Genomic DNA, 21,683 nt, shown 5'->3' with positions numbered 1-21,683 from the left:
AATTAATGGGCGTAGTCGTCGAGAGAGGCTGTTTAGATGGGTGGTGGTGCAAGATCTCCATCATGATAGCGGCTACAGTTGAGGCGCCAGTTGAACATAGTCACGTGATCCATCATGGCTTGACAACGTCCAACCTCCAATACTTCTTGACTTAATGCGTCGTCGTTCTCATAACGTAGTTCTTCCTAAAACACGAAGATTGTATCCAAGACTGCATGGGAACTGGGACAGAAGGGTTGACCTCCAAGTTTTAGGTAATAAAAATAAACAGCCAAAGAAGCCTGTTCTAAGTAGCATCCTGACCTACTAATTTCCTCTCTTGTTTGCAACGGCCAATTTTCCTAATCTTGAGAGATAATTTTGAGTTCAGTAAATATACTTATTATTTTAGCAAATCGCAAGAAACACCATATCACAGGGCATAGAATCAGTCGGGGTACAATAGCTATAAAGGTCGAAAGTAGTCTTGGGCGTTCAAATTCATCTCCTGGTATAAGACCAAACGCGGAGACTAGCAATAGCAAATATATAATTCTACTCCTCCTCAAATGCCTTTCCCGAGTACCTTTCCAACACTGCTGTAGTGTCCCCATGTTTTGCAGATAAATGACAATGTTCTGCAATCTCAACGCCGTGCAAACCCGGGAAATGCCGATTCCTTTATTTCATGATTCATGCGATTAGTTGATGATCTGTATGTTTTATGCAACATAGCGGTACAAAGAAGGCGCACCGTCCTCATCGGGACGCTCGAGGTATTCTCTAGCGATGAGATCTTCGATACGCTTCTTGATGAGCGAGATTTCAGGTTTAAAACGACCCGATAGCTGGGTGAGAACTTCGCTTGTGAGCTGAGAATGCGAAAGCTCCTTTCGAGATCTAGGAATGTTAGTATGTGAGACCGCAGAGTCTGTATAGGGGATGCATACTTCATGATTCTCACAATTGCTGCGTCAACAATGTGAGCTCTCGTTTGGTTATTCTTTTCCTCAGTAGTCTTTCTCTCTGACGTGTCTTCAACCTTTGACACCGCATTAATGATGGGCGCTTTGATTCGGATAGTCTTGCTCTGGAAGGATGCGTTGAAAGTAAACTTGTCGCCTGGTTTCACAAATTTATTGGCTGGATCCTTGAGCAGGACACGAGACTTGGGTGCCACCGCAATAGCCGTCAACGTCCTCATAAGATCCTGACTCGACATATTCGTCTTGGCCTGTATCTCCTCAAATGTCAAGGACTGGTCATCTTCCAGGTCATTGAAGAGAAGCATGACCACCATACCAAATGTTGGCACGTTGATCTCATATCTCCGCTCGCGTGATAAAGGACCAGACTTCCCAGCGATGGCCGGGAAAGTGCATTTGATATCAGAGCTACCAGTCGTGCCAATCCAGGTAAGCTTGCGTCCATTACGATCGTTGAGATAGAACTGCTCGAAGCTCGCCTGTAGTCGTTGCAAATCAGGTGGGTACGTGCAAGTAACACGAGAACCCTCGCCAATTTGTGCGGTGCGCCCCATGACCTCAGGTGGCCAGTAGTTTGTGGTAAGAACGTTGATGTTAAGGTCGATAGTCTTACTACCGTCTCCAACATTGCGAATATGATCACGGTAGCCAGTAGTGAGCTCCGTAGACGTGACCAGATCTCTGAACATGCCTTCGAACTTGCTGGTAAACTGCTGTCCAAGCTCCTGCTTCATCCGAGAAATGATTTGCTTCTCGACGTCGTGACTTTCGGACTTGCCGTGAAGTAGCCGTCTAGCCAGATGTCTCTGGTAGTATGTTTGGAACAGATCTCTGTCTTGCAGGTACCGGATCAAGACAATGGCCTTCTCAAGAACAACATCCACCTCCGCTTCTGTCTTGCCCTTGATACCTCTTTTAAGGTTATCGTCAATAAACAGGGAGACGTATTCAGAGCTCCGATTGAACATGTTGATGAAATCGGAAAAGCTCTTGGTCAAGGCGCTTTGGATGATCAGGTCGTCTTGGAAGCAACGAGTCCAGAGATTATCAAACTTGTCCTTCAGACGGAGAACATCATCGACCCATTTGATTGCAGCAGCAGTCTGCTGTGCAGCTGGGTTCAAGGTCTTTCCTTTGCCGCCTTCACCATCTTCTCCATCGGCTTGGCCAGCTGAGAAGTCAGTATTCTTCAAGACCTTTTCGATCTCCAAGCCAAGCTCAACCACACGGCGCTGCAGAATTTCACGCAAAGACGCCTTTGTGGAATCTACTCTGGAGATTAGCCTGTAGAGGATAGAAAGCTCCTCAACCTTGTCGTTGTCAATCATCCACTTCAATCCGCTCCCTTCGAGTGCTATAAATTCGCCCAGATGCTTGATAATCAGCTCTTGATCAATAGTTGATGTGACTTTTGACAGCGTCTCCGATTCGATTGTGGTTCCGCAGCGATCGATCTCCTCATTCAGCCTTGTTTGGGTGTGTCGAAGCCAGGCCCCAGCGTCAGATTCGCGTAGTAGCTTCTCGCATTCGGTGGCATAATAGGTTTTACTGTTGTCAAGAAAACGGGGCTCAAAGACTGTGGTGTATAGCTTGTCGCTTTCCTTCTCGTCTTCGGTTTCGTAGAGACTGCTGAGCATTCGTGTGCAGCTTCGAATAAGATTTCGATCTATGATATCTCCTTCGCGCTCCATGTTGATCTGGTCGAGGACAACGGATATTAGGATATCGATGACCTTGTGATTGGTTTCTAAGGATGAACGAAGAATATTATCTCGGAAAAGTGCAATGGTGGTGGCGAAAATGGGAACTCGTTGCGCTTCGAGCTGGGTATAGCCACGATCGAGGTACATGAGTATGTCCGCCGTCATATTCATGGACATGTTGTGGTCCTCCCATTTGTCGCGCAGACCTTTGAGGAATCTTTCCCCAGTCTGCCGCCTCTCGTGGACCGATGTGCCTCCGATGTTGATCAGGCTCTTGGTGACAAGTGCTGTGATTTCAGGGATAACGTTTTCAGCAAACCAATCTTGCTCAAAGGCTTTCACCTTCTCGTAGAGGACCTCGCCCTTTTTCTTGAGGACTATTTTGTAGGCTGCCCGGTATAGTTCTTCGAAAGATAGCTTGCTGCAGTTCTTCTTGTGGATATCCGTAAGTGCTTCCCTCAGCATTGTCCAGCATGCCTCAAAGTCGGAACCTTCGCCAGCGTCGGTGGACTAGATGCATATTTATTAGTCTGCGATCATGGGTCGGCGGGAGCGAAACTCTTGCTCGCTCTGCGGCATACTCACACGTACGATGCGACGAGGGGGTCTAATCCGCCCTCGAGCGCCGGCTCCTCCGCGACCTGTAATCATGTTTGCTTTGAGTACAACCGGACGGTGGTTGTCACCTTGGTCGACGATGGCGATGTTCTCCAAGCTTTGAGAACAGAAATAAGTGAGTTAAAGGCCAAGTATGAATACCATAAGCTTGTTTACTGACTGAGTTTCTTATGACCTTTGGGTTACATAAAGCATACAAAATGGAATCGTCGAAAAGGAAGGAAACCTAGGGTTTTATTAAGCTTCCGATTGATCTCAGGCGCAAGATGGTGGGGTAAAACAGGTTGCAGCTTCCAAGGCGGGGGGTGCGCAGTGAATGGCAAAAGGACAAATGAAAAGAACGTTCACCAGAGAGAACTAAGGATTCCAACCCTGAGGTTCCGGTCAAGAACAAGGGGGTTGAAGGAATCCCCAGGCTGAAGACAAGAGGCGAGCAATGAATGATGACATAGTCAAGTTGGCGAGGCTGCAATTTATGGTTGCTTGATCCCCCCGGCATGGTTTGGTGAATGAACCGCGGGTCTCGTTATCGATAAGTGAACTTGGCCTCAATGGGTCACGATCAAAACAATTGTGGAGGCTCGTCCCAGCCAACCTGCAGTTACAGGCCCCCAAGGGTGTCAGGAAAGCTGGCCGCTAGGAAGCATGAGAGACGAAATTATTGGGTCAGTTAATGCAGCTTAGACCGGACATTTCGGTTGTTCATTTTTGTTCCCAAGCTGAGTGGCCAACTTTTTAGTCACTTTCTGGAAGCCAAAGATGGAGATACCACAGTATAAGAATGATGGTAAAGAATAGACAACTGGCCAAACTCGCATCTTTGGTTTTCTTACTCTGTGTTCAATGAGCTTCCGGCTAATTTTTCTTTCGCTATATTCAGTTTCAATATCTTGAGGCTCATCACCAAACTTTGGGTTGAGGTTGACATCCTGACTAACTAGGAGATCACGTGCCTTTGCTGAAGCTCTGAACCTCGATTTTTCCGACCGACAGTTCAGGCGGTCGTGGTAGCCAGCCTCTCAGCCTCACGCCGAATCGATTTCACGACGACGCGCTCAATAAACTCCTACTTCACAACCACCAACTTTCACAAATAATCTAAAGCGCATAATTTCTCTTCAGTCGCCAAGATGAAGCTCGTTCGGTACGAACTATTCCCACGCTTTGCGCTCTACCTCGGCACGCCGAGCTTCTTTTTCAACTTGGAGCTTTTGGACTAACTTGATTCTCCTAGATTCCTCATGAAATGCGCCAACGAGACGGTGACAATTGAGTTGAAAAATGGTACGAAATGCTCATATCCCTTCTCTCAAGCTTGGAAGAATGCAGCAGCACACTAACTTGTTCTCAGGCACCATCATCCACGGCACAATCTCCTCCGTCTCCCCCCAGATGAACACGGCTCTCCGCAATGTCAAGATGACCATCAAGGGCCAGGAGCCCATTTCCCTCGAGACCATGAACATCCGAGGTTCTACAATCCGATACTTTATCCTCCCCGATTCACTACCTCTCGACACACTACTCATCGACGACGCGCCCAAGCCCAAGAACAAGGCCCGCAAGGAGGCAGCGGACCGCGGTGCCCGGGGAGGACGAGGCAGAGGTGGTCCCAGGGGACGTGGACGCGGCGGTGGTGGTCGTGGCCGCGGAGGACGACCTTAGATGGAACTATATGGAAAGAGATAGGAGGCTAGGTGAGAAGGAGGATGGATGCGTAAAGGCGCATCATTCGTGGAGTGGCTACGATATCGCGACGATATCACATTTTAAATGGAACTTGGCGTTCGGGTTGTTTAGCCATAAAAACCGTATGAATCTGAAACCTCTTGGGGTGGGTATCGCCTTTTGGTAGGTATGGAAAGATATCTGAATACATGCATGCTCTTACAAGCCTCAAAGTCATGGCAGCATCCCTTTTTTTATACACCTTCTTTTTATTCCGCAGCGTTTACATAGTCTCGCCATATCCGCACGATCTGCAGCTTCTCCCATCCGGCCTGCTTGCCACTTGTACCAACAGTTTGAGCCCGCCATTCAGGTCCGAATCCCTCGATCCGACTCTTGACTTGGTCAGGCTTGTTTTGTGCGCAAAGAAGGAGATAAGCACAGCCACGACGGGACAGAGTTCGTGGCAGTGCCTCAATCAGCCTGTCTGTTGTCTCCATGCCGTCCACGCCGCCTGCGTACGACAAAGCCAGGAGGTATGAGTCGTCATCAAAGGAGGTCTTTGCGGTAACTCCCAAGTCGTCTGCAATAAATTCTTCTGGCCTGGCAGGCATCTCAGGCGTCGGCACATATGGAGGGTTGAAGATGAGAACATCAATGGTGCCCTCACGCCACGAGGTTGTGAGATCTCCCATACACGAGCCCAAGTACGAGGCGTGAGAGTCGGGATTGTCAGACTCTGCCTTTGCTACTGTCCCAACAGTCGCACGGCATGCAAACGCATTCATATCAATGCCGGCTGTGAGGACCTGGCGTGTTCCAAAGAGCTTCTGCGCATGCGCATGCACAAAAGCGAGGACAACCCCTGAGCCTGTACCGACCTCCACCACTAGAGGCGTAGCATCTGGAAAGGCATTTTGTAAATACTCGGTCTCGGAAGCAGACGAGAGTGTGTCTAAAAGGAGATACGAGTCTTCAGCTGGTTCGTAGACCCGCTCATATGGGACATGGGAAGTATCCGGAGTGGGAAGCATAATTTGCGGCGTGCAATGAGTAAGGATGATGTGGTTGTGGTGAGGCTTCATGGAATTATGGCTTGAAAACTTGTGATGGCTCTATGTGGACATGGCACGTGATACATCGAGTGAAGCATATGAGGCTAAAGAATCAATGGCAACAGAACCCAAATATGAATCAAAATACAGGACGTTTGAGCTTGTAACGAATCAGTAAAGATGATGGGTAGTTGAGATGGGATAGCGTTCAGTAGAGAGACCTGCTGCCCATAATTGGTGCTGCTCTCGTATGTCGACCTTGATTGATGAAACCACTTAAACCAACAACTTTGTCGATTCCCTTAACAAAGCCCATTCATTACCACAGTCCCTTATTGAATCACACACTTCATTTCACAACCCCAATCATCTCTTCCTGGTCCAACTCCCCATTTGATTCCGCATCCCATAGCCTCCACCATCCGAACCAAGTTGCGATCGTACACGCCGTGTAGTTGACATCGCGGACAAGGCTGACTCTTTGTGTTGTAAAACTTGGGCGGATCTTTAGCTGTGCCGTCGCAAAAGGTCGGGCAGGTGTTGAGGCCTATGTAAGGCATACAGGGTTCTGTGAGGACAACCCAGGTGTGCTTGCATTTTTTATGCTTGAAGTATGTGACTGTACACATGCTGGAGGTTCAGGCTGGGTAATGTCGAGTATCAAGAGAGAAGGGCTTTTAAAGATTTGGGTGTAGGAGCAAAACGCAAATGCTTTTAGTATTTTCAGGAAGAGTCCGCTACTTGGTGGTGTAAAGGAAGTTTGCTTCTGGCAGTGCCACTGAATCAGTGCCAGAACAATACCAAGCAAATAAAACAGAAGCTACCTAGGTAGTTATCCGGTACTCATTGCAAACTTATTCCTAAAATGCAACCAAGCCTAGACTTGCATAATTCCCCATGATGTTTGGTCTTCTGATCTTCTAAATGAGGACTCTGCCGTGTTCTCCCCTCCCAATGTGCCGCTCTCCTCCAGCTCCGAGTCACTGATGGCATCTTCGACAGATGGTACCAGGCGCGACAGCATAGCCTCCATACGCCTTATTGACTTTTCCATTTTCGCCAATCTATCTGATGTCCCCTCGAACATATCATTTTCGGAGAAAGATCCACGCAGCTTCTGTGCCGGAATACCTGGAAACATAGAGTCTCGTCTAGATGGTCGTCGGCCTCCAGGGTCAGGACGGGCATGAGGCTCCGGGTTTCGCGGCTCTATCTCGTTTGTAGCTCCGCGTGTGAACTGGCGACGGATGAGATGGTGAGTGAGGTCATCGTCGACAGCAATATCGTCGTGTACTGCGTCAGGTGGCGGGACTTGAAACACAGCACGTAAATCTCGATGGACCGTCAGTCGCCATTTCTTCCAGAACTGGCTCTTGGTCGGCAGTGGAGCTTTGATCTCGTTAGGATCCTCAATTATTCGGGCAGGCCAGAGTAGGCGACGCTCAGCAACAGCGATGATGAGAAGCAGGGGCAGATTCAAGATCTTGACGGCCGCAACGTGAATCTTGTGGAACCAGCGCGGGCTTACAACAAATTTGAGAGGGATGAATAAGAAGACGGCAATGATGTTGAAGGGGGGTTGGTATGCAAAGACAGCGTCAGCTTTGACGCCTTCAAGAGTGAGCACAGCTCGTCGGAAACTGATCTCTTGTATAGCGTTTGTCGAAATGTTACTAAAGGTGTTGGATAACATGGAGACCAGAATGGTAAGGAAGAGAGTGTTTCCGAGGAAAGCAAACGCAACCATGACACTGGGTCCCAGTAACCAGTGAAACTCGGTCTGGGAGAGGCCAATTAGCAAGCAACATAGCAAAGGGACAACAGTTACTTACCGATCGTTGGATACCTGTGCCATCTAATCCAAACCAGATGTATATCATCCATTTCGATATTGTCCTAGTACGCGTCAGTATCACGTTACACAATGAGCGACACGACGAAACATACAGAAGAGGGTGTGCTCCCTCGCCAAGCCAGAGTAGAGAAAGCAAGAATCCCAAGAAGCACCAGGCGGAGAGAGCCGTGAGGAAGAAAAAGTCTGCCATCATTGACCTGAGAGACAAAAACACCAAATTGTCTCTGAGCAAGTTAAACGCCAGACGCGGAACTAATACGGGAGCTGCGAGTGCAAGCACATCAAATGCTTGCTCGTCCAAGTTGGTATCGCCCAGTTTCCAACCCAGGAACCGCAGGATCAGATATCCCCAGTAAATAAAGATAAAGGTTACATCGAGGAATGACCAAAGGTTCTGGGTGTACACATTCCTATTAATATGTGTCAGTAATGATGAAAGGCCAGAGACATAGTCATGACATACCATCCGTGTGCCAAAATGGTAGCAAACTGATCTAATCCCCATCCAAAAGCAAAGATTGAAAACGCAGCTTCAGTTGGTCCATAGCGGTTCTTCCTTCTAAGAACCATAACCGCAACATAGAGGGCGAGCAACGTAGCAAATTGAATGGATTCGAGAACATTTCTGGTACGAGGGACGATCAGACGGTACTGGTTGAGGAGGGGTGAGTCGCGAGGGTCGTAGATAGAGATAGGCTTCAGCTTGTAATGATCAGGGATGATGTCCCAGAACGTCGAGGGAGTATAAACAATTCGACCTTCGTAGATTGCGTTGACGACTTTTTCACAAGTCGCCGAGCTGAGAAAGTGCTTGCTCTCTGTAACGATAGCAATCTCTAGAGAAGGCAGTGTCTTATAATCAACCCAGGAAGTCGTCCTTTCTGCCTCGTCCCGAATCTCTTCAGGAGCATTCTGGAAGGGCTCGAAGCCTGCAACGAGGATATGAGCGAGTAAGAGGAGACCATCGTGACCGTCATCGTGCATTTCACCAAAGCGTCGTAGAATGCGCGTAGCAATCAGCTCACAAAGAGTGGCACGAGTGAAGTTAACATTGTTACGATTGCTCAAGTGAGACTGCTCGTCCAGAAACTGTGCACGGTTGACCAGCAAGCAGTAGACTATGAGAAGTGGTCAGTCAGTAAAGGGTATTGACAATCCATCTTCTTCACTGTTCTTCTTACTGATAGAAATGTCGTTGAGGCCAAAGAACTTATCAACCAGCGGCCGCACGACTGTCACATTAATTCTCAGGTCCTGCAGCTGGGCGAGGCTCAGATAATCCTCAACGACGCTGATGATATCGCGACGGATACGGTGAATGTTGGTATACACGGGCAAATGGCTATGGGGGTCTGTCATGCAGCTATACAGGGCCTCGCGGTTCTCTGGGCCGCCGCCAGTACTGAGCCTACTCAGTAAAGGACGACGTTCATCCGCTGAGGGGTCCGGCAACGTGATGCGCCGGCGAGTATTGGCTGCCATGAATTGAAAAAGTCCAATGAGTAAGTAGTCAAGTCAATATAATGTAATGTCTAGGTTAAGGTCAAAGGAGTAGTAGGTCGAGTAAATAGGACTAGGACCCTCAATTGTATTGATGGGATGTCGCGTTGTCGAGGGGGTTTTAGTCAAGTTACAGTTAAATCAAGTTTTGGCCCTTTTTGGCATTAGCGAGCGATAAGCTTGATTGATGTGCTGTAAAACGACCCTCAAAAGATTCGCGCTATGGGGCATGTATAAGGGTCTACTTGGCGGTGAAGACGAGATACAGTTTTAATTGACCAATCTGCAAAAAGTAACAAAGATTTTGTTTTCAAGGGGGAAATATGTTATCGCAAAAGTCTAACGTCATAAGCTCTCAACTCCCGGCATGTTTCAGATTTGAATCCTGGGTTGTTGCACCTCAAAACACCAACCACCACTCCATATATTATATATATATATATATATATAGTACCAACCGATGATCTTGTAACCTATAGTTGTAGAGTGACACAACCATTTACTCAAGACAAACACACGAAGCATCAAAGAAAACCGTACATTATGCCACGATACAATAAATATCCTACAACTTGGTCACAGTCTCATCGGCACCAGCTTCTTTAGCCAATGCCCAGGCAAACTCAGCCAAAGATCCCCTCGTCTCCGCATGCTGTCTCGCCTTTTCGCTGCTCGCTTGCCTAAGCGCATAACGCGCTGCAATGCCCTGACACACACCCGCCAGCTTCCAGATGCTAAACGACATGCCCCACGGCACCTCCGGCCGAGCGTCGTAGCCACTTTCCTCTGCGTACCACTCCAGGATCTTCTCCGGCTGTGGAAGACCGGCAGTTTTGCCGGGGAGAAATCCAGATGCATCGTAAGGAGTTGCGCCGGGGGACTTGGCCGAGTAGAAGTTGGTGAGGAAATTGCAGATATCGGAGAGGGGATGACCGATGGTAGACATTTCCCAACTGTAATCATTAGTATCGCCAGTCTTGCGGTAGGTAGAACAAAAGATGACAAAACATACTCCAATATTCCAATCACTCTCGGCTCCGTCTTGTGAAACACCAGGTTATCAATCTTGTAATCGCCATGTACAAGCGTTGCCCGGTCCTTAGGCTGGAGTCGCTCATTCTTAAAGAAACGCACAGTCTCTTCAAAGTATGGCAATTTACCCACTGGCTCCTTGGTCTCGATATCGACAGCCTTTTCCTGGCTTCCACAAATCGTCACCCAAGTATTGATCTGTCGAGGGTAAAACCCCGAAGGTTTACCAAACTTTTCCAGCCCAACCTTTTTGTAATCAACTGCATGGAACCGAGCCAGTGTTAACACAGCATCGCGCCACATGGCCTCACGCTCGGCAGGCTCTACACCAGGCATCGTGAAGTCCTCAAAAATACGGCCATCGAGAAACTCCATTATGTAAAATGGTGTTCCGATTACAGAGTCATCCTCGCATAAGCAGTACGTCTTGGGGACAGCGACATCAGCGTTTTCAAGAGCATGCATAATGCGGTACTCGCGCTCAACTTTGTGGGCTGTCTTGGAGAGGAGCTTTCCAGGTGGCTTCTTTCGCATTACGAAACGCTGGCCATCGGAAGCGGTGATTTGATATGTTGGGTTGGACTGACCAAAGCCAAACTAGTCTGATATCAGATGCAGTACAATACATAGTGATAAACTTAGTACTCACTTGTTTGAGTTCAATTGGTGTTTTAATGTCAGGTACATTTTCAGAGATGAACTTCTGAAGCGCCGCCTCATCGACGGGCTGTCGAATCCTGCCAGCCATGAGAATGAAGCAAAGCGAGGTGAAAGCAGATGGTATCTAGGGATGACCGTATTACGCGTTTGCTTCGAATGAAGATGAACGTGTCGCGTTAAATGAAAACTTCTTTATATGGTATCGCAAATGAAAAGGAGGAAAAAAGGATGTAAACTACTACTCCGTAAGAAAGTCAACATTCAGTCCAAGGTTGCAATATGAGATGCCGAGGTTCATATCTGGGGGATACGGTAACTAGCTCCTAGCCTCTGCAGCTCATGCGGCCCCTCTTCCCCAAACTGTCTCCACAATCCCCAGCTCCGTCCCTCGGTTCATAATTCCCGACTGTAAGTATCAACTTTCCTAATATCCCTAATAAAGATATAATAAATTTCATTCTATCAACTTATACAACCAGATCGTGACGCAATTAATAGACATAACAAAATAACTTTCAACTTCATGCTATAAACATTGACGTCCTTCGTTCATTATCAGGGTTCTCGAGGCCTCTTAAGCCCCAGTATGTCATCCCCCAGTCATTCCCCATACCCCCCTACTGGGTTCGATCCATCTCTTAAACAAACTATCGGCATGCACACATAATCGAGGCGCCATATACAAGCTCCCACCGCGGACCAGCCGAAGCAGAATACCGCTATTCAAGAAACAAGCAAACGGTATATAAAAGAGTAATCCTCCCTGCCCTGTCTTACACCCCCACCGACACAATACATGATATGGAGTAAAACATTTATGCCCAACAAAAAACTCTGACAAAGGAAAGCAAACAAAGAAAACCATGGTGACAAGCCCTCCAAATAGCTATGTGGCCCAGGGTCAAGAGAGCAGAAAATTCCGTGGTATCAGTATCCATAACGCCAAGCCCTTCCGTCTGATGTGGTCGTAGTACATAGATCAATATATGTCGAGATGTTTTTGTGGTCGAGAGTCGTGGTGTCGTTATAGATCATTTACCAGCCCTTCTTGCGAGCGAAGCGCTTATTCAACAATGCCAACACCTTTGGTACGTTGAACTGGACGTATTCGAGATCAAGATCATCCTGGTTATCTTTTTGCATTTCGAGCAAATCATCCAGCTTGAGGTCCAACTCAAGTAAGCCTCTGTTGCGACCTGTCTCGGGTTAGTATTATCATGCATGACTGGATTCTGTAGAACTTACCCTTGTAGTGCAATGAGATAACAAAGGTTCCCGGCAGTGGACTAGTGAAGTTGAAGTAGATGTTGGCCCGTCTGTTATCGGGAACATTACTCTTCTGAATGACACCCTCCTTCTCGAGCTGCTGATGGGTGAACTTGTATGGACCAAGAACTTGCTGCTTCTGCTGCTTTCTCTTAGTACCCTCGCTTTGCGATCGAACGTTGTGCAGGTAGCTCTTGTAAGTCTCAAGCTGTCCGTTGAGATACACGTTGTGGTCGCGGATGGTCTTATAGACCTCCTGCAACTTCTGGGTTTCAGTGATCACACCTTCCTTGAGGGAGCCAAGATGCTGGAGTTCTTGCTCAACTTCATCGCGGAGGAGACTGAATTGGTCGGCCTTGTCGATAACATGCATTTCCTGAAGCTGAGAAAGCAGCTCCATGGCACGAATACCCTTGCGCACCATCACTGCATCACTGCGGTTTGTGGCTGCAGCATCAGCAATACGTTCCAGTCGCAGCGGGCGCCTGGCTACGCCGCTTGTTGATGGAATTGATCGCATGACTTGGACGAAAATCGACTTGGCTTCCATAAAATACACTTCCTCTTGAGTGATATCCAAAGCTGCTGTGAGATCACCGATGGCTGATTCCCATCGGCTGAACAAGGGCAAGTTGATGACCCTGTTCTCTTTGCGTGGTAGCTGGGGAGGTGAGGACCCCAGTTCCGACATGATGATGGCAAGATGCGAATTGTCATCCTTCCACAGCTCCGCATGGTGCTTGTCAATCAACGAGTGCATGGCGTAAACTTCGTTGAGAGTGATCTCAAGCTCGAGGTCTTTCTTCGAAAGAGCGACGTAGTTGTCCATTTCGAGACTCTCATAGAAATCCTGTACCTCACAGAGGTCAATCATGAATTTGTTGATCCTGTCCTTGTTCTGGTGAATGAACGGCTGGAGCTTAGCCATGTACGGCTCCTTGGCGTATGATGGCTTGTTCGCAAGGTTCTGAAGCATCTTGGCGATATAGGTCAGAGTTCGTCGTGGTCGCTCGGCTGGGGTCCCATCGATGAGCATGTACGATTTGGGAGTGACGATTGCAGGGTTGATAAAGCGCAGGAAGAAGAATCCGCCGATTAGAGTACAGATGACCTGGTCATTAGCGTCAGGATACTTGCGTTTGGTCAAGCTCCTAATCTGCTTGCAAATCCAGCGGATACCGTAAGGCGCTTCCTCGAGTCCCTCGATAATGGTGGTCAAGAAGCCGTTAGCAATCTCGGTCAACATAGTCAGGCGGGGCTCGATGATGGCCTGAACCTGAGGGTTCTCAGCAGCCTGCTCGCCCGTAATTCCCTTGGGGAGATGAGGGGGGAGTTGGCCGGTATCCTCCTCAATCTGTTCGATCATTCGCTCGTAAACTTTGAGCGGGTTGATTTCGAGATCAAGATCCTTCAATTCGATCAAGCCATTGATTCTATCAGCAAGTACCGACTTGAGGAAACTCTGACCAGGTCCTCTTCGAGTGTATGTTGTCATCATTCGGGAAACGGGTGTGTTGGCGCGAAGCAAGGAAGAGTAGTCGGGAGTATTGTCGAATTGATATGTCAAAACGGACTAAGTTTCTGTAAGAATCCAATAGCTCGATGTATGATGGCGAATAGACATACCTGAAACATAGTGAGGAGAAGGTGTTCTTCACGACTCTCGTATTGATTTCCGTAGATGGTGAACATGACTGTCTGGAGCAAAGAGTCAATCTCGGACATGGAAACCAATCGGCAAAGATGAGCAATGTGCCTGGGCTCAGACTGCAGAAGGAACAGAAGGTTTCCGTATTTTTGCGTCTTATCGTCGTTTGGGAAACCACCCTGCTGCATTTCAAGGGCATCTTCAAGATGGCTGGCGACTTCGTTTTGCTAGTACTTGTGAGAATTGGTTCAACTAATTGCCAAATTAAGCGTACCTCTTCCAAAGCCATACGGTTCTGGATAAGCAATGCGATTCGGGAGTCCAGGTATCGAACATCCTTCTCCAGGACGAAGTTCTTCTTAGACTGGGATGAAATTTTCGATTTGAGGTCACGCAAGGCCTTTTGAGCTATAGAGGGAGTCAATGGCTGAGCTTCTCACCATACAAAATGACCGGCACCTACCTTTGGCAAGTTCATCTTCGATTTGAAGGTCTCCTTCGTTGGCAGAAATCGACATATACAATGCCGACATGGAATAGCGCTTCGACTGGCGCGCAGAGCGCGAACCATCATAGGAAGACATGGTGTTCTGACGAGATATAGGCTGGAAGGAAGAGGAGGAGGCGGTAGAAGCTCGAGATGGTGTTTGTAACATGACTGACATAGTGTGTCTGCTACAACCTGGGAGGACAGAGGTTTAGGCTCATATGCCTCTTGAAACCCAAACAGAGCTTCGTTATCACAGTCGTACTAAGCCGAGGTGACACAGCTGCCCCGGATAATCGAAGGCGTGCCAGTCTATACTGTGAGTCGAGACAGAATCCGTTGGTGGTAATGAAACAAGTCGTCGAGTGATGGCGGGTAACCAGGCGTATAGACAGCGATGCCTGTGTGTTGGTGGACAACAGCAATACGAACAAAAAGACGAACAAAAATCGATCTTGCGACAAGTCGGTCGGGTTCGTCAGCGGTGATGAGATGCGAATAGCGGTTTGGGCGCGCAATTAGGGTACGGTCGATCGGAAGACAAAAGAGGAGAGAACACAAGCGACGATCGAAAATGGAAGCAATGAGAGCAAATCGATGGGGGCGACGGTACGTCGCGAAGCAAAGTCCTGGGGGTAAAAACCTCGATCTCACGAGGAGCGAAGGATAATACTATCAAGCAAGAAAGAAGCGCAAAATGGAGGACAAAAAGACAACGGATTGATCGATGGTGATAACGAAAGTGGAGGTGGTAGCGGTGGTAGTGGTAGTGATAATGGTGGCAGACAGGCAGATGTTTGGAAGGGGAAGGGGGGCCGGTGATAGAATTGTACAGGTACAGGCGACACAACAACGAACAGACCAAGTACCTGGACTAAGGAGGTACTTGTCCTGGGGTGGTTCAGGTATTGGACTGCAAGGTACCAGACAAGGGTGTAATCTGTATCGTCGGGCAGATTTATGCACGGCTGAGACGCGGACTTCAGGAGGGAGAGACGGCGCGTGGGACGGTCGGTGGATCGTTGGCGTTGGAAGCTGCAGGGACGGACGTGCGTTGTGGGTTTTAGGCTTGGGCTTCTTGTGTGTCTAGTGTGTGTGTGTGGGGAGAGAGAAAAAAAAGATAGGAGGAGGAACAGAATAGTAGCAAACGCGAAACAAGCGATGGTGGATGTAAATATGGTTGCTGTATCTGAATCGCAAGGTGCTGAGTTAAGTAGATTGATTAATTGATTGATGAACAACGATCGCCGTTGAACAAGGCGTTGGAAGCGGAAGGAAGAGGTTATCAAGAAACGTGACAAATAACGTGTCCAGTGGCTTTTCAGTGGGTGGAAGGAGGTACCTGCCTCCTACCTCGGGGTATCAATTACAAAAAGGCAAGATCAGGGGTCAAGTCTTATGTGAATAGCAGGCACAGATAATGAACAAAATAAGGGTCAGGAAGGGGGAAGCTACAGAGGCAGTACTATCTTAGGCAGGTACAGCACAGGTTGGTACTGACCCTTATTAGCTGAGAGGACAGCTGCGATGGATGATACCCTGTAAGAGGTCGTTTATAAATGATGGTTAGAGTTGATAGTACGTAGTATGTTCGTCAGAATATCTACGAGGTACCTCGGCAACGTGGCTGGTGTTTAGTCTAAGTATCTGACATACTACAGATGCAGAAGCCTTGGAGCTAAAAAGTCGGCCAAATGAACTCTTGTTGATAGTGAGTCTAGATTGTCATTGGATAATTACTTTGGAGATGGCCTTGGAGCCAAGGCGTTGTTGGTGTTTAACAGAAATATGATATTATCACAACCACCCGCAGCAGCCATCAACAAATATGTACCCTTGTTATTACAATTCTGGCTGTTTCCAGACATGCGTACAGAAAGGGAAGATAAGGGGACAGGCAGAACAGAACTCAAGTCCTGAAGGGTTCCATAGACAGGCTGGGATCAGGGGGCACCCAGCAGAAGACATATAGAGACAGTGACAAAAAACAGAGTGGATGTGAAAACATGATCGTTTTTAGAGCGGGCTCTGGCATCGTAGCGGGAACCGACAGGGGCCCATGACGGATCAGCAACAACCTGCCATCGCCGTTGGTGATGATACGGAATATTGCAAGGTATAGAATACCTCAACGGCCGGTTAACGAGACCGTTGGAACGCTGCAGATGAGCAACAAAGAACTCTTTCGTTTAATTTACCTTGTCCCCGTTTTGATGCCAGCTTTGACGGACATTACTCTGACTCTGCACGTGCCATAGAATTACGACAGTTATAGCAAAGATCCGGAGCAGGAAATCAGTCCAGTCGCCTTTTGAATCTGTGTGGAACGAAGGCGTCGCAAAGGCGGGCGTTGGCGGGGTTTCTTTGACAGACGGTAGCCCAGTTTGTGGTGGTACAGACTACTAACAAATCGTCTATCTCGTTTGAACTTGAACCCAAACTTCCCAGCATGTTCTGGGCTATGATTGGAATTGATCATCCTGTCGTCGCCAGACCGCCACAATCATTTAGACTTATTATGGCTGATCAGTGGCGATGATCTATGTATCAACCAGTCCCGTATAGTTTTGATATGATGGTCCTTGACGAGTTTGGTCTTGTGTGTGTGTGTGTGTGCAATGCTAGTTGGGTCCCTGGTCCATGTTAGGGATTTTCCTCAAGCATGACCAGCCAAAGAACAAAACTCTGGGTAAACTCCCGTTGTTTTGGAACTTGGTCAACTGAAGGGTCCGACCTCGACACAGCAGCGCTAAGTTAATTAACAGCACTTATGAAAAGAAAGCTGTGGCCTTATTGGTATCCAAGCTGAGAGGTTGAAGCACACAAGCACAGAGCTTTATATTCAAAACTAAACTGAGAGAAGACAAGACAAGGAGGGGGTTGGCGATCACCCCAGGTGCGGTCTCTGTTCACTGGACAGACAAGAGCCTAAAGATTAAATCAGTCCTCGTGCCTGGATAAGTTTTGTTTTGTTGCAATACGTAGTATCAACTAGCGGTTGTCGAAGAAGAGCGAAGCGAGAAGAGAAGAGACAAGACAAGACAAGACAAGACGCCAGAGGGACCAGAGGGGCCAGAGGGGGAGGGGGGCGTCAGTCATTCATCCTTGCGCGCCAAGCCAGGGGTAGATTAGACCTTGGCCCGTTTCGGGCTAGACATAGAGACAGGGCACAGGGCTCAGGCTCTAGTAAAGTGCCTGCACCTGCTTATGCATCCACTGACGGGTCGCTGTGGATTCCCTCCAAGTCTATGATGGAGGGGGTCCTATGATGTGTGTTTCTCCTCTGTAATTGTTCTCTGTGGTAGATATGCTCAGGTATGTTTGGGCTTGTTCTTGCAATATCAAGAGCGAGTTATCTGTGATGGCTTCATCAAACTGTCAAGTCTTCCAAGCCCCCGGTACCCATCATGAGGCAGCTTATAATAGAGTCCATACTGCGGAGGTCCGCCCGTGTGACTTGACTGTATGAGGTCATAATCCTCTTTAGCGAGAGAAAAGTGACTTGACTTTGATGGTGAAATGATGAGAATCACATCAGCTCCAGTGAAGACCCAATAATAGCAGTAGCAGCATGTAACCCCAATTTTTATTTTATAGAAAAAAAGAAAAAAGAAAAAAGAGATTGAAGATCTCTCCGTGCGTCAACAATAAGGGTTCTTGGTCTGTTTCTGTTTCTATTGGTCCAATTATCAACTTCCAGTTGTCTTATTAACCTCAATTATCAGCACACATCATATCGTCGCATTCCAAGCGCGGCATGTCTCGCATCACATTGTCTCTTTCTTTCCTTCTATCTAAATTAGTACCTTTCTTCACTAATAACCAGCCCCAAAACCCATGTCTCTGGCGTGCTGTGCCTTTATTCCCTCTCTTTCCAGGTCCCCCTGTCTGCCATGTACATTCCCCTGTTCAATTCGCAAAGTACATCGAGTCCAAAGGTACTTACGGACAATGACCTGGTTGTTGGCTTCCCTGTAGAAAGTAAAAGTGCTGCGGGCTGCAATTGTTGTTTGGCCTAACTTCATCAATGTCGATCGCCGGCAAAGAAACACGATGCAACGACAAACGGCTGCAGAGTTTTGAAGATCGCCATCTTGGGCATTATCACAGCACATGAGCCCCCTTGTCACAAGGCGATCGAGTTCTATTTTTTCCTTGCTTTTCTTTTCTTTTTGCTTTGGCGAATGCGAGGCTCATGCTTGGCGGTTTGGATTATACGGTTTCAAATCACAAGCCCATGCCACGATCGTCAATGTCACGTCCTTCTCATATACCTCCGTGGCTCTATTCTCGAAAAGTGGAAACTAAGGCTCGCATGGGATGTATGTATGTATGTCAATATTCATGTTGGATAACCGACCATGACAAGTCATTCTCACGAAGCGAAAGGCTTTCTCTCCACATTGTGATCATCAATACAACGCAGGCCACAAGTCTTGCATCAACGGCAATGTCTTTTGCTCTCGAGAAAGCATTGTTTCCCGCGAGTGGCTAAGCTAATAAAAGATCTAGACAACGCCAGACCCTTGATCCTGCTGTTGATGGCTTGGATCTTGGGGTAGTGCTTCTACCAATCACGAGTTATCCTAGGTACATCCAACAGAAATGAAATGCCAGACTTGAATCCTTCAACAGCCTTAGATTTTGTGTCACGCGTGCATTAGTATATAGTTTAGAGCCTGACGCATTACATCTTCAACTCACAGTTCAGTCTGTCGGGTCCCAAGCCTCCAGGAAAAAGCAAGCAAGCGTCAAAGCGGGTGATAAAGTGCATGGAGCTAGTAGATGCACATCAGCATGCATCGCCAGGTTGAGCCGGGGAATTGGAACCAACGTTCAAGACCCAGCCAACGTTCGTATCCTCCAATAGTGTCCACTTGCACAATCACTCCTTGCTTATCGGCGTCTGTAGCTTTGTCCGCCTTTGAACTTGTCACTTCTAACCTCAGATCATTATCATCCTCGTTCATGTCCAGTTATGACACGAACTGTCCCACCTGAATCCAGAGGACTTGTTTCCTGCGTGCTTCTAACTGACGGCGATGACACCTTGATCTCGTGTTTGTGCCCCTGCATGCACAAGAACAGTAAGCTGACTTGGCTTCAGGTCATAAGCTCTTATATCAGCCTATGGGAGAATTGTGCCTGGCATGCGGCACAGACTCATCGATGCTATCATTTTACATGTCAACTCCACTTACTGTAAGAATGAAACCATGTAGCCGACGACCGAAGACAATCCGAATACGCAAGGAGAGATCTGTTTTTTGCTTCTTGACGTGATCGAACAAAGCACAGATGATGTGATTCTGCCAGTGTTTCCCCTACCAGACAGGGTTCCATACGTCGTCGGCCGATCGAATCCTTGGTCAATTCTGAAACGAAGACCACTTTGCTCACGGGACGAGCCTAGTTTGTCTCCATTGCGTGTCAAAATACATGCGTCATTGCATACATGCGAGTGCAGCTCATGTCACGTTTATGTAACAACCCATACCCAGGCTCGGTTGGTTCCGGTATCAGATTGCTCGACCTTCAGCATCGGCTTTGACGGCTGTCTCGAAGTATGTTTATCGCATTATGCTTGTCTTATCCTTGTGTCTGACAAGGGCAGTTCGATCAATGCTGGTGATATGTACCATGATGTATATGTGATGAACTATTAAAAACACCACGCTATCATGCTAAGCCTCTTGAAACGGTAGTGATTATGTGAGTCTGGTATGTGACCATGGCATGGATGGTATTCAGGAGTATATGGACTGTTCGCCTTGGTGGTATGTGTGGCCAGTATATTGAACATTGGATGACCTTCTTCTGGGCCTTGAAGTTGAGCTGACGTGACAGAGGATAAGCTGGGCAAATTGACTGACAATGCTTGGTCTTTTTGTGCTCAAGGGGTCCAAGAAGTGTGTCTTTGTGTTAAAGGAAGAATAAGTGAGTTGCATAGCAGGTATTGCTTTTGTATTGTGTGAGAGGCCGCATCTTTCGATCATTAAACTTCGAGGAACACCCACATCAATTGAATATTGGATACTTTGACATTCTGGGAGAATTCTGCAACAATTACTGCTCTATTTCTCTTTACAGATATTGTTAGTGCATCGTCAAATATACCGAACGACTGATAGCAAGTCGCACATTGCGCCGTCAAACCAAGCGTTTCCAGATCTCAAAGCATGCCCTACAACTTCAATTCCGTTACGTAGTGGGTTCGTGACGTCCTATGGTTTATTGTCTACGTGTATCGCCAGTACTTATCTGCTTATATCACAGTTTTAGTACTCGTGATATAGCCATGGAGAAACTCAGTTGTCTGACTTGCGTTTCACTATGGTAGAGATCCCACAGTAGATGGTATCCTGAACTACAGTTTGATCCCGCCCACGTTCCTGGAAAACTCCCGTCTCGTCAATATACCAGTCGTCCGGCTCCTCCTCTATCAACAGATGATGTGTTCCCAACAATTGGATAACGGCTGTTACCTAGCCGGCCGAGTCCTTAGGGGGTAGATCCTGGTTGTCGCCGTTTCTATATCCGTACGGAACTGGATCATTGCGGTTTCCGTCTTGCGGCAGAGGGACAAGATGCAGTAATTGATTGAAGGACGTTTCATAGTCCTTCTTGTAGATGAGGCCGATCGCACACTCCGAGCCAAGATCCGGGTGATGGTCCAGGTTGTCCTGTTCCTGGTTCACAAGCGTATATTGACCTGACTCTGGGTTCTGAATGGGCATGAAAAGGCGGCCGTTCATTCTGGACTTGTGCGTTCGGATGAATATACCACTTTGTATGTTTCCTCTATCTCTTTCGTGGTTGTGGTTGATGTTGAAGTCAACGACATGAACCGCGAGGGAATGTCGGTACCAAGTAGGCAATGTGTATTTCAAGGTCTGAACTATTGACGCCGAAGTATTATTTGCTTCGTTCGGCTCGTTATTGGTGTTATGGCATTGGTCGCTTCCCTGTGCCAAAGGACGTTGGAGGGTCCAAGTTGAGTATTCTATGAGACTAGCAATGTCCATGATCGCTGTTCCTGAGGAAGTATATCTGGCGACTCGGTTCGTTATCGATGATTAAGACGAATTACCTATAAGTTTATGAGCTTGTGTTCCATTTATTTGTAGATGTAGTAACCTTATGAGCTTACAATATTGGCGGCTGGCTATCCAGTGTGCGAGGGCATACTCAGCCTGGAAGAGGAAAGGACGCTTGGAGACAGGGAT

At 47.7% G+C, this 21,683-nt stretch overlaps 8 protein-coding genes across 8 annotated transcripts; 2 read left to right on the top strand and 6 right to left on the bottom strand.

Annotated features, from left to right (window-relative positions):
* Positions 1 to 701: 701 nt before the first annotated feature.
* On the bottom strand, positions 702 to 3,319 carry FPOAC1_000377 (uncharacterized protein; the record flags this gene model as incomplete). The annotated part of the gene is made up of 3 exons (XM_044844993.1): positions 702 to 879; positions 930 to 3,178; positions 3,254 to 3,319. The coding sequence occupies 3 exons, from the start codon at positions 3,317 to 3,319 to the stop codon at positions 702 to 704; spliced, it is 2,493 nt and encodes an 830-aa protein (XP_044710909.1).
* Positions 3,320 to 4,416: 1,097 nt separating this feature from the next.
* On the top strand, positions 4,417 to 4,951 carry SMD1 (mRNA splicing protein smd1; the record flags this gene model as incomplete). Its single annotated transcript, XM_044844992.1, has 3 exons — positions 4,417 to 4,430; positions 4,521 to 4,570; positions 4,638 to 4,951. 3 exons carry the CDS (start codon positions 4,417 to 4,419, stop codon positions 4,949 to 4,951), a joined length of 378 nt encoding a protein of 125 aa, XP_044710908.1.
* A 272-nt stretch (positions 4,952 to 5,223) lies between these two features.
* On the bottom strand, positions 5,224 to 5,988 carry FPOAC1_000375 (uncharacterized protein; the record flags this gene model as incomplete). Its single annotated transcript, XM_044844991.1, has 1 exon — positions 5,224 to 5,988. One exon carries the CDS (start codon positions 5,986 to 5,988, stop codon positions 5,224 to 5,226), a length of 765 nt encoding a protein of 254 aa, XP_044710907.1.
* An 898-nt stretch (positions 5,989 to 6,886) lies between these two features.
* On the bottom strand, positions 6,887 to 9,346 carry FPOAC1_000374 (uncharacterized protein; the record flags this gene model as incomplete). Its single annotated transcript, XM_044844990.1, has 5 exons — positions 6,887 to 7,789; positions 7,842 to 7,905; positions 7,957 to 8,274; positions 8,328 to 8,982; positions 9,046 to 9,346. 5 exons carry the CDS (start codon positions 9,344 to 9,346, stop codon positions 6,887 to 6,889), a joined length of 2,241 nt encoding a protein of 746 aa, XP_044710906.1.
* A 583-nt stretch (positions 9,347 to 9,929) lies between these two features.
* FPOAC1_000373 (uncharacterized protein) lies at positions 9,930 to 11,144 on the bottom strand (the record flags this gene model as incomplete). Its single annotated transcript, XM_044844989.1, has 3 exons — positions 9,930 to 10,317; positions 10,377 to 10,993; positions 11,046 to 11,144. 3 exons carry the CDS (start codon positions 11,142 to 11,144, stop codon positions 9,930 to 9,932), a joined length of 1,104 nt encoding a protein of 367 aa, XP_044710905.1.
* Positions 11,145 to 12,091: 947 nt separating this feature from the next.
* FPOAC1_000372 (uncharacterized protein) lies at positions 12,092 to 14,626 on the bottom strand (the record flags this gene model as incomplete). The annotated part of the gene is made up of 5 exons (XM_044844988.1): positions 12,092 to 12,252; positions 12,302 to 13,895; positions 13,949 to 14,197; positions 14,245 to 14,378; positions 14,434 to 14,626. 5 exons carry the CDS (start codon positions 14,624 to 14,626, stop codon positions 12,092 to 12,094), a joined length of 2,331 nt encoding a protein of 776 aa, XP_044710904.1.
* Positions 14,627 to 19,435: 4,809 nt separating this feature from the next.
* Positions 19,436 to 19,740, top strand: FPOAC1_000371 (uncharacterized protein; the record flags this gene model as incomplete). Its single annotated transcript, XM_044844987.1, has 2 exons — positions 19,436 to 19,517; positions 19,565 to 19,740. 2 exons carry the CDS (start codon positions 19,436 to 19,438, stop codon positions 19,738 to 19,740), a joined length of 258 nt encoding a protein of 85 aa, XP_044710903.1.
* A 1,202-nt stretch (positions 19,741 to 20,942) lies between these two features.
* FPOAC1_000370 (uncharacterized protein) lies at positions 20,943 to 21,482 on the bottom strand (the record flags this gene model as incomplete). The annotated part of the gene is made up of 1 exon (XM_044844986.1): positions 20,943 to 21,482. One exon carries the CDS (start codon positions 21,480 to 21,482, stop codon positions 20,943 to 20,945), a length of 540 nt encoding a protein of 179 aa, XP_044710902.1.
* Positions 21,483 to 21,683: the final 201 nt, after the last annotated feature.

The sequence above is a fragment of the Fusarium poae genome, chromosome 1 (assembly GCF_019609905.1).
Source record: "Fusarium poae strain DAOMC 252244 chromosome 1, whole genome shotgun sequence".
Classification (NCBI taxonomy): domain Eukaryota; kingdom Fungi; phylum Ascomycota; class Sordariomycetes; order Hypocreales; family Nectriaceae; genus Fusarium; species Fusarium poae.
This window is presented reverse-complemented; position numbering and strand designations above follow the sequence as displayed.